The following is a 12,145-nucleotide window of genomic DNA, read 5'->3' as shown; positions in this document are numbered from 1 at the left end:
CCTGGAACCTAACTCATATTTTTGCTTCAACAGGTATGATAAGGAAGCTATTTGTTATGATGAAAGTGTTCGAGATCGAAAGCGACAACAGTTGAAATCCGAAGCGCTAAGTGTAATCTTAAAAATAAATTCTCGTCTTTAGAATTTGGAAGTTTTCGTTTCTTCTTGAAGCTTGGAACTATAGACATCCTTAGAAATTTGATGATCAATAATATGCGTAGAATTGGATTAAGGTTCACTTTAAACTCCCCTCCATGCTTGTGCATTTTTCCCCCACAGTTCAGGGAGTTATATTTTGGATGCTTCCTCGTAAAAGGTAAGCCCCTTGATTTTTCTAAAATTCTATTGAATATTTTGCTTAGAAGTGATAGTTGCATGACTTAATCTACTTAATTAGAACACGAGTACTACTTTAACATTTTTTAATTATAAAACATGTTTTGGATTGAATTCTTTCAAATTCCAAGAGAAAAATCTGTTTTTTTGTATCATGAAAGTTTAGGGAATTGTGGGTCATTAAAAACCTTCTTTGACTATCAAAACCTAAAGTATGTTCTTTTGCTAATTTATCCATAGAGGTCACATCTGTAGGCTCTGATCCACTCAATAGATTATTAAAAAAATTAATGAGGTTTATGGGATAGTATGGTACTGTCTTTAATACCAGATTCAAAGCATGTGTGTGCACCTGCTAACATTCCAGGGCCTTCAGGAACCCTGCAATAGGTGGTCAATAACCCACAACCCATGACCATGCTGCCATTGCATGTTTACCCTGCCTTAGAAATCATAATAGGATTTGGTAAGATATCCCTGTTTCTACATTTACCATTCCCAAAAATCATAAGTTAAAAAGATAAAGTATAAAAAGTAATGCAGAATAATCGAACTCAATTGTTGTGGGCCCCCCACCCGGGGTTTTCCTCTCTTCGGCAAGGGTTCCTCATCATAAAAAATTACTCTAAGGACAGCAGGGATGTGAGCAAGAAAGAATAAAATAGGAGAAACATACCAAGCAAGGTGTCGTAAACACCAACATATCTACCTTTCACTCAAAACTATGTGGTAAACAGATGAAAATGGTGTTTGTAACCCCAAAACGCACTTGATTACTAAATTTCTAAAGTAGCTGAAAATAGACATTATTATTTTAGAAGGGCAAGAAGACATCCCAATTCACCCTTCTCTGGCTTCTTGGTTTCGAAGTTACACATGAATTTTGCTCAGTCAGGCATGCAGTGCATGACATGATACCGCATTGTTGGAAATGATTGGGCACAATTTCAAACAAACCACCCGTGTGCCTCCAGCTGTTCTATTTAATGATCACTTGCCAAGTACTGTGTGAATCTTGTTGGGGCTCTTAACAAGCATTGCTGCCAATAACTGTGTGAGACAAAATAAGCTTTCATTTCACACTGTTGTGGAATTTTCGGAATTGATATTTATTTTGCCAAGTATAATGACACTCTCCAAAAGTATCTTAGTTGATCTTGCCATTCAAGAGTGCTACATATGATTTACTTTCTCTTGGTTCTTTTTTCTCACCTTTGCAGCTCGTCTTTCCTGCATATCAATCTGTGCTGGGGCACCTAAGGACTAGAACTCTAGATATTTTTAAAAATGTCGCTGATCAAGCTCTACAACAAGGTGAAGGACTTACTGTGGCGGCTCAAAATTGTCGCAATCTTTGCATGCTAGAATTTGATCAAGGATGTGAAGGTAGTTACCAGGAAAATTCTCCTTTTAGTCTACCTAGCAAAAAAATGTTGTTCCGATTTCTTTACCATAAAATTTACAGGTTTGAATTTTTCTAATTTGGGTTCTCCTTCCCAATGTTTTTTATCTATGTATGATGCAACTATAATGCTCCCTTTCTTCTATTGGCACATGTATGCACACATGCACCTACAGTGTTTCTCATAGAGGGAGTTGATAACAATGTTGTGAAAAGCGTTGAGGCATAGCTAAGCACTCCACCAAAAATGAAGCGAGGCGTAAAGCGTAAGCTTCAAAAATGTATTTCTAAAAGCTTTTAAATTAAAAAATATATATCTAAAATACAAATAAATAAAAAATGCTTTATTCATGAAGCAATTAATTAGAAATCTCTCCAAGTATCTAACAAATACAATATGTGCATTCAATAAAAAATTAACAAAATCACTAACAATCAATTTCCTCAACATCATCATATAATGCACACAAATTCATATAAAGTTCTAAACAAACATTAAACTAAATTTTCATGCATGCTTGTTTGAAAAATTAGCTTTATCAAACTATTAAAATCACACATAATAATCCATATCTACATTTGGTCTCACAAACAAAGAAACAATCATTTTCATTTAACAAAAAAATATTTTTAATTTCCATGATCTAACAATCAATTACATGTATATACACACTCGCATGCATATTTGCAAATAATTACACAAACTAAAAGTAACAATTTCACATGTATGTTTTTTATATAAACAAACTAAAGCATAAACAAATTAACAAAATTGCTATATACAATTTTTATATACAATCAATTAATTGGAAAAAAAATCAGACATTAAAAAGAAGAGCAGAAGAAAAAAAAAGGAGAAGAACGGAGGAAGAAGAACTCAAGAAGGAAAGGAAGGAGGGGGAGAAGGGAACAAGAAAAAGAAGAACGAGGAGAGGAAGAAAAAGGAGAACAGAGGAATAAGAAGGGAAGAAGAAAGGAGAAAAACAGAAGGAAAAGAAGAGAGAGAGACAGAGAGAGAGAGAGAGAGAGAGAGATCCAAACCCACCTCTCTCATCGTGGTTGTACTTTTGAAAAGGTACATTGCGTATTGCGGTGAGTAGGATGAGAGGTGCGTGGTTGCCTTGAATGTGCAATGACATGTGTTTGTTAACACAAAAATGGTGATGTTTTCACCCTCAATAAGTTGACACCTCTCATCGTGGTTGTACTTTTGAATATGAATGTTATCTACTGTGGAGAGAAGGATGAGATGTGTGTGGTCGCCTCCAACATGCAATGGAGTGTATAAATCACTTAATAGTGATGACTTTGCCTTCACAAGCAAGATGCTTGAGTTGGTCAAGAGACGAGAGCATATAGAATGAGTCTTTAGTTAAGTAACACCTGACGTACCCATTCGACCTGCTGACTCCCGCCAAGAGAGAGGACGAGATGATACAAAACTCTAATGGATAGGCTGTTAACAATCACCTAATGAGCAAAAGACTCAACTTCTTCAGTCATCAGAGTTAAGAAAAAATGTGCTACGAAAGATAGCTTTCAAGCTACTTCTGCAGAAGTTTGGATGCATCCACGGGTCACTTAGGCGTTTGCGGATTTACTCTCTTAGTCACTGGCCGTCCCCTTAGGAGCAGACTCAGTCAGTCACTCAAGGTATCATAAAACACATAACATAATAAACTCCCGAGACTGGTCTCAGCTGTTTGGACGTTTCGTGCCTTGCGCGTACTCGCCTGAAACATAAGTTAACCTGTTCACATTATTTTTTTTTATGTGCATATTGTGACATGACTTGTTTATATGCTTAGTAGTTCAGCGTGCTACTCGTTTGAGCTATGCATGCTTGATGTAGCGTTGCACTAGTTAGTTAGAACTACTTGCATAGTTTGTTGTTTGTGATTAACCTACTCATGCCAATTCTATACTTGTAATAGCTATATAGCATATTGCTCTTCATAATTGGAGTGTGACACTTGTGATATTAAACCGCTACCTTAATTTCATTTATTTATTGCTTGACTGTTTGGTTGAGTCGGTTACACTTTAGATGTAGAATCAGTTGGACTGCTAGTTGCTTATGCTGCCTTGATTTAGCACTTTGTCTTACTGCTTCTGTGTTAACTACTTATCCCTGTGAAACTCGACAACATGCATGTTTAGTTCTGATAGTCTTCCCTTATACTGTTTTTTATTACTTTGCTTATTTCTCTATTTGTTCTTTCTTGTTCTTTGCATCCCTACTAGTTTTTAATAACATTGGTTGATAACATGTGTTCCCAAGTGAATCTTACAAGTAAACATTAAATATGCTAACTTTTGTATAGCATGTATAACTTTTAGACATGCATTTCTGGTTTTTGTTTCCTGGAAATGGCTAGGTGATTCATGATCAAATCATTTTTTCTGGCACCTTGCTTGTTGGAAACTTGGAGTGTATAAATTGGTGGGGACAAAACTGGAGCTACTTCTTTTACTTTTGGGTTCTGTTTTTCGTGCTGGAACCTAACCAGTTTCATAGTCCAACTTTTGCAAGCCTTTGGGTTCCGGTTCATCCTATTAAGAAGAGATTCCATCTTTTCTTGGCTTTCTTCCTTTTCTTCTCCCTATTTGCCTCTAATGCTTAATGGAATCAAAATCGACTTCTTCACTAGCTGGCTCATATATATATAAATATGAATATTTATATATATGTATGTATGTATGTATGTTGCAAAGACATGGACACAAACATGTATTTGACTCACAAATGAGACATGGATTCAAGAAAATACGACACACAGACACACATAAGCATATATACCAGTGTCACCAATATCGTTGATATTTTGTAAATATTATGATATTATCGGCAAAATAGCATGATATTTTCAAAATATCACCAGAAATAAAAATATCGTGATAATATCATGATATTTTTTGAAAAAAAATTGTTCTTTTTATATTTTAATCTCTATTTTTGTATTTTAAAAACTTTTCATAGTTATTTTCTTATATTTTTTCCAGGAATACCTAGTGTTTTTTATATTTCTTATGATTTTTAATCTTTTATATTTTATATATTTAAAAGTCCTGAGAAAAATCCTCATCGAGAAAATTACCTTGATATCTATCTATCTATCTATCTATCTATCTATCTATCTATCTATCTCTATATATATATATATATATATATATATATATATATATATATACCTCCAGCGAACAAGGTTTTTCCAACATGGTCAATTTGCTAGAAAACAACATTTGGATCATGTTTTTTTGGTAAAAAAATATGAACTTTTAAGCTTGAATATTTATGAAAATTTGATATCATGATTTTCAAACCTCATAGAAACCTACCCATGTGTAGGGCTGCGCAATGAGCCGAGCTATCTCGAGCTCGACTAGGACTTGTCCGAGTAAATAAACGAACTCAGCTTGATCAGGGGTTCAAGCCTGAATAAGCTCGATTATCCCTTTTAAGCTTGATTATTTGTATCATATGGTGACCACTTTTAGGATATGTATCATTTTTTGTTAGATAATAATCATATAACTTCCCCTTAGCCAAGTGGTTAACGTCTTTGTGTGCATGTGTGAGGTCCTGGGTTCAAATCCTGCCCTGCAAGAGACTGAATTCTTTTTTTTATGTAATTCAGTGTGGCTCGAGCTGAGCCGAGCCAGGCTCGAGCTTGAACATGGGAAGTACATAGTTTTTCAAGCTTGACTTGAGTCTAGTCGAGATTGTTTAGCTTGACTGGCTCATCTGCACTCCTACCCATGTGACAGAAAGGGATGATCCAAGAGTCTTTCTATAAAATCAAGCATGTAGAACACATCTATATGGTCAGATTTGAGGAAAACATGAAAAAACCCTTTAGAAGCATGGTATGCTGGCGGTAGGCAAGGATCAAAGTAGGCGGCTATCCCCTACTACTACACACACACACACACACACACACACACACACACACACATATATATATATATATATATATATATATATATATATATATATATATAATCTAAGTCACATGGGTGCGGGTGCGGGCGTGCGACACTTTAAAAAACCTTGAGTGCGGGGGTGCGGCAGGGCAAAAATGTAAAAAATTGTATATATGTATATATAATTTAGAAGTTTTAACAATTAATATTGTCATAATATCATTCATCATGCATGCAATATATCAACTTAAATATCAATTAAATAAGTAAACCAGTTACATAAATCAACCTAAATATCAATCAAATAAGTAAAGACAAAAAAAACTAAATTACCTGCCAAAAGTGTATCCTACAATGTATATGACAATGAAATAATGGATCTTAATAATTTTCTTCTTCATCATCAAATGCATCATTAGAAGGAAGACTGGGCTCAGACAAATTCATGTTTTTCATGTTGAAATCATGGTCTCCCTCGAGGTCACACTCTTCTGGGTTTACATCCCAAAATTTTGATGTTCCTTGACTGCATTACAAACCCAATTTGAAAATGTTAAATACAATACAAGTATATTTAAATAAAAAACTAAGAAATAATCAAATAACTAAGAGACAAATTAGTACTTGTATTCATCATTGGTTCGCAAAAGTAGTCAAAGATTTGAATAAACATATACTAAATCCTCTGCATGCTTGTTGGTGAGTTTATTTCTCTTCACGTTGTAGATTTGAGATTATATGCTACATTTTCTTTCATAACAAGATGAACTAGCCGGCTGCCATAGCAATCTTAATGCAAGATGTTAGAGAAGAGGTGTTTCTGATCCAAATGTTGACTATCATGTGTAACTCTCCAAAATTTCAAACTTGCAAACCTATCAAAAAATAGGCAAGAGACTAGAAAAAATCTCTTTCCTTTCAGAGTTTATTTATGTAATCAGCGAAAGATAATTCTTTTATTGAATTTAGAAAGGCAAGCAAACAACCTTGGACACGTTAGCTAAAAGAACCAAAACTCACTACACATGCTACTTCCAAAACATTTGGAAAAGTCACTTTTATTTAAAGGAGTTCCCAAATAGTACAAAAATTTGGATATCCCAAGAAAAATCTATGACAAAACCCAAAAACATCTATGACGTAAGCTAAAAGCAGAAAAAAGAAAATCTTAAAGCCATCTTGCATCACACCATCACCCGTGGTGTAACTATTCATCACATATACCCATACAATGGTTTAGTTTCGCAAAAAACAAGTAGGTGCATAAAAGAGACTACAAGAAACTGAATTAAGAGCATTTGATTTAGCATGCTATGCAGTTTAAAGCAGATCAACAGTTAAACAGGTATGCAGTACAAAGCAGGTAGGCAGTTCAAAGCAGATAAGCAATTCAAAACAGATAAGCTGTGCAACTATCAAAATGCAGCATGACGATTCAATTGATCGTAAGCTATGAACTACCACGCAACTAGCAAGTCTTATAACCTATCAACCAGTATGAACAAACTTTATGTTTTGATATTATTGGAATGCGAGTACGCACAGACAAAAGCGTAGAAACAACTGATTCTAGTTCGAGCGTCTGTTATTTTATGTATTTTTAATAACCTGAATCACTAGTTGAGTCCGCTCTTAAGGGGACAGCTTTCAGCTGAGAGAGGATTCTCCAAAGGCAGGTACTGAGCAGCAGATGCATCCAACTTCTGCAAAAGTCCATGAGATCTATTACCTAAGATAATGTCTCGTAGTCCCTTCCCCTAACTCTAATGACTTGGGAGGTCAGATTTTAGCCCGTGGAGTGGTTGTTAACAATCTGTCTATTGGAGTTTTGTGCTACTTTGTCCTCTCCCTTGACAGGCTACAAGAAACAAATGGGTGTGTTAGGTGTTGCTTAACTAACGACTCATTCTTATGTTGTGGTCTTTAAACCACTCGAGCATCTTGCCTGTGAAGGCGAATAGTCACCATTTTATGTGATTACAACATTGTGCATTTAACACTATTCGAGGTCACATGATCGTCTCATTCGATCATCACAGTACTAGCGTGTAGTGCACGACTACAAGTACTCTTGGATAAAAGGGGTATAGTTCCTCAATGGGAGCCTCAACAAAAGTGTTTCACAAAGATGTAATGTTTTTCAAGCTATGCTTTTGACATTAACTATCTTTCGAAACAATCAACAACTTGTGCCAACCTTCGACATGCGATTTTCTAGAATCTTATCTGTTATCGGGGTATCTACATGCCTCGCTTGACTCGATATTGGCCTCGATAGATGGGATACGGGTTTCTGAACAAAGCCCCACTAAGAAGTTCGCTCAAGTCTACTTTGCAGAACTGCTCACTCAAAAAGCAGGGATCCCTGCTTGGGATCCCTCTCCTGAGATGAAGATGTATCGTTAAGCCTCTAACTCAACTCTAATGCAAGAGGGGGAGCGGTAAATAGAACATGCACTGAGCAAAGACCTGAATGCCATCTGCAATGGAAAGGCATTAACGAAACATTTGCAAAAGCAAGAGCCTGGGCACAAAGCGTGATGACAAAGTAAAGACTGTAAGCAGAAGTGCAAACGCAAAGCCTGGGCACAAAGCGCGATGACAAAGTAAAGACCAAAAGTAGGAATGTGTTAGCAAAGTCTAGGCGCAAGCGCGACGAAAAAAGAAAGACATGACAGAAAGTAAAAGACAAGGATCGCAAAACTGAGTCCTTGAGTTAAATGTGTACTCGTATAAACATATATATATATATATATATTTTAATTATCCTTTTTAGTTATTTGAACTCAATTCAATTGTCCAAGTCCTCTATGCAATCTTTCCCTACCTTGAAGAGTTGCGAGCTTGCTTGCGTCTGCGGGTGTAAGGAATTGACGGCTCGAGTAGCAGAGCACGGGCAAGATCCATCTTACATGCTGCAAAAAAGACATCTTAGCAAGCTAATACCAAAAATAGAAGGTCAGGGGCACTATCATTGTTTTGACATGAATGAAGCAGAGGTAGGGGCATTGTGCCCCTTCGCACCTGCTATAAGTGCAAGAAGCAGGGGCAGGGGCAGGAGCTGCGAGCCCCTGTTGACCTGCTGTAAGCAAACCACAGGGAGGCAAGGGTTGCACCCCTGCCCTTAGAAAGCGAGGGCAGGCAGGGTTGTGCCCCAGCCTGACAAAATAGAAGAAAGGAAGGAGCCCCTGCCTGTCAACAATAAAGGGGAGGCACGAGGCTTCGCCCCTGCCTGTCGAAATGCAAGGAGGCAGGGACTTGACCCTTGCCTGGCGATAATGCGAACAGACAAAGGGCAAAGTGTTTGCCTAATGTCGGGGAAGAGGCAAGGAGCTCTACCCTTGCCAACCAAAAAGCAAAGAGGGAGGGGCTAAGCCTCTGCCTGTTAGCCACAAAGAGGGAGGCAAGGGGCTTCGCCCCTGCCTGCCAAATATGCAAACAGGTAAGGGGCGAAGCCCCTGCTTGACGCTAGAGAAGAGGGAGGCAGGGGGCCTTGCCCTTGCCTGTTAGAAAACAGTGGAGGCAGAGGCAATGCCTCTGCCAAAAGAGAAAGGAGGGCGCAGGGAGGGGGCTCGACCCCTCCCCCGAACAACAAGGGTGCAGGGACGGGATCAACCCCTTCCTGTACCATAACAAGGAGCAGGGAGGGGCTCGATCCCCTTCCCTGCCAAAAAAAGAAAGCAGGGAGGGGTTCGACCCCTCCCCTGCGGTAACTGGGAGTAGGAAGGGGCTCAACCCCTCCCTTGCTGTAAAAGGGAGCAGGGAGGGGCACGACCCCTCCTCTGCCGTAACGGGGAGCAAGGAGGGGCTCGACCCCCTCTCCTATCGGAAGGAGATACAGGGAGGGGACTCGGCCCCTCTTTTTCCTACAATGGTGCAGAGAGGGGCTCGACCCCTCCCTTGCAACCAGAGGGTACAGGGATGGGGCTCAATGCCTCCCTTACGAAACACGGTGCAAGGAGGGGCTCGACCCCTCCCTCGCTAATAGGAGTCGTAGGGAGGGGGCTTTCCCCTCCCCTGCAATTTAGGGAAACAGGGAAACGACTCAACTCCTCTCTGCCAGGAAAAGATGAGGGAGAGAGACAGAATGAACAATAGAGAAAGAACAAGGGGAGCATACCTGATGGTAGCTAGGAGAAGCTTGCCGAAAAGGAGCCTGTCGGAGTGAGGGTGGCTGGCGTGCGAGTGTCACTAGTGGCCGTGCGTTGTCAGGGGTGGCCTGAGTCGATCCTAACAGCAAGAGTGCTGAGAGAGAGAGATGCAGAGGAGACAGGAAGATGAGAGGAGACAGGAAGACGAGAGAGCGAGAGGGGGTCAGGGGGAGAGAGAGTGTAGAGAGATAAGGGGGCGAGAGGGAAGAGCAACAGGGATTTCATCTTTGACATTAACTATCTTTTGACATTAACTATCTTTCGAAACAATCAACAACTTGTGCCAACCTTCGGCATGCGATTTTCTAGAATCTTATCTGTTATCGGGGTATGTACATGCCTCGCATGACTCGATATTGACCTCGATAGATGGGATACGGGTTTCTGAACAAAGCCCCGCTAAGAAGTTTGCTCAAGTCTACTTTGCAAAACTGCTCACTCAAAAAGCAAGGATCCCTGCTTGGGATCCCTCTCCTGAGATGAAGATGTATCGTTAAGCCTCTAACTCAACTCTAATGCAAGAGGGAGAGCGGTAAATAGAACATGCACTAAGCGAAGACCTGAATGCCATCTGCAATGGAAAGGCATTAACGAAACATTTGCAAAAGCAAGAGCCTGGGCACAAAGCGTGATGACAAAGTAAAGACTGTAAGCAGAAGTGCAAACGCAAAGCCTGGGCACAAAGCGCGATGACAAAGTAAAGACCAAAAGCAGGAATGTGTTAGCAAAGTCTAGGCGCAAGCGCGACGAAAAAAGAAAGACATGACAGAAAGTAAAAGACAAGGATCGCAAAACTGAGTCCTTGAGTTAAATGTGTACTCGTATAAACATATATATATATATATATATTTTTTTTAATTATCCTTTTTAGTTATTTGAACTCAATTCAATTGTCCAAGTCCTCTATGCAATCTTTCCCTACCTTGAAGAGTTGCGAGCTTGCTTGCGTCTGCGGGTGTAAGGAATTGACGGCTCGAGTAGCAGAGCACGGGCAAGATCCATCTTACATGCTGCAAAAAAGACATCTTAGCAAGCTAATACCAAAAATAGAAGGTCAGGGGCACTATCATTGTTTTGACATGAATGAAGCAGAGGTAGGGGCATTGTGCCCCTTCGCACCTGCTATAAGTGCAAGAAGCAGGGGCAGGGGCAGGAGCTGCGAGCCCCTGTTGACCTGCTGTCAGCAAACCACAGGGAGGCAAGGGTTGCACCCCTGCCCTTAGAAAGCGAGGGCAGGCAGGGTTGTGCCCCAGCCTGACAAAATAGAAGAAAGGAAGGGTCCCCTGCCTGTCAACAATAAAGGGGAGGCACGAGGCTTCGCCCCTGCCTGTCGAAATGCAAGGAGGCAGGGACTTGACCCTTGCCTGGCGATAATGCGAACAGACAGAGGGCAAAGTGTTTGCCTAATGTCGGGGAAGAGGCAAGGAGCTCTACCCTTGCCAACCAAAAAGCAAAGAGGGAGGGGCTAAGCCTCTGCCTGTTAGCCACAAAGAGGGAGGCAAGGGGCTTCGCCCCTGCCTGCCAAATATGCAAACAGGTAAGGGGCGAAGCCCCTGCTTGACGCTAGAGAAGAGGGAGGCAGGGGGCCTTGCCCTTGCCTGTTAGAAAACAGTGGAGGCAGAGGCAATGCCTCTGCCAAAAGAGAAAGGAGGGCGCAGGGAGGGGGCTCGACCCCTCCCCTGAACAACAAGGGTGCAGGGACGGGATCAACCCCTTCCTGTACCATAACAAGGAGCAGGGAGGGGCTCGATCCCCTTCCCTGCCAAAAAAAGAAAGCAGGGAGGGGTTCGACCCCTCCCCTGCGGTAACTGGGAGTAGGAAGGGGCTCAACCCCTCCCTTGCTGTAAAAGGGAGCAGGGAGGGGCACGACCCCTCCCCTGTCGTAACGGGGAGCAAGGAGGGGCTCGACCCCCTCTCCTATCGGAAGGAGATACAGGGAGGGGACTCGGCCCCTCTTTTTCCTACAATGGTGCAGAGAGGGGCTCAACCCCTCCCTTGCAACCAGAGGGTACAGGGATGGGGCTCAATGCCTCCCTTACGAAATACGGTGCAAGGAAGGGCTCGACCCCTCCCTCGCTAATAGGAGTCGTAGGGAGGGGGCTTGCCCCCTCCTCTGCAATTTGGGGAAACAGGGAAGCGACTCAACTCCTCCCTGCCATGAAAAGATGAGGGAGAGAGACTGAACAATAGAGAAAGAACAAGGGGAGCATGCCTGAGGGTAGCTAGGAGAAGCTTGCCGAAAAGGAGTCTGTCGGAGTGAGGGTGGCTGGCGTGCGAGTGTCACCAGTGGCCGTGGGTTGTCAGGGGTCGCCTGAGTCGATCCTTACAGCAA

At 41.1% G+C, this 12,145-nt stretch overlaps 1 protein-coding gene across 1 annotated transcript in view; it reads left to right on the top strand.

Moving 5' to 3' along the window:
• The window catches only part of LOC149828932 (protein ROOT HAIR DEFECTIVE 3 homolog 1-like), a 51,936-nt gene that overhangs the window by 16,342 nt on the left and 23,449 nt on the right, over positions 1-12,145 (top strand). Inside the window, exons 13-14 of the mRNA XM_090017175.1 lie at positions 34-112; positions 1,557-1,722. Coding sequence (XP_089873301.1) covers positions 34-112; positions 1,557-1,722 — 245 coding nt within the window. The remainder of the gene's footprint in view (positions 1-33; positions 113-1,556; positions 1,723-12,145) is intronic.

This window comes from Nuphar pumila, chromosome 9 (genome assembly GCF_984573655.1).
Source record: "Nuphar pumila chromosome 9, dmNupPumi1.hap1.1, whole genome shotgun sequence".
Lineage (NCBI taxonomy): Eukaryota > Viridiplantae > Streptophyta > Magnoliopsida > Nymphaeales > Nymphaeaceae > Nuphar > Nuphar pumila.
Note: the sequence above shows the minus strand (reverse complement) of the source record. Positions and strands in the feature narration are given on the sequence as shown.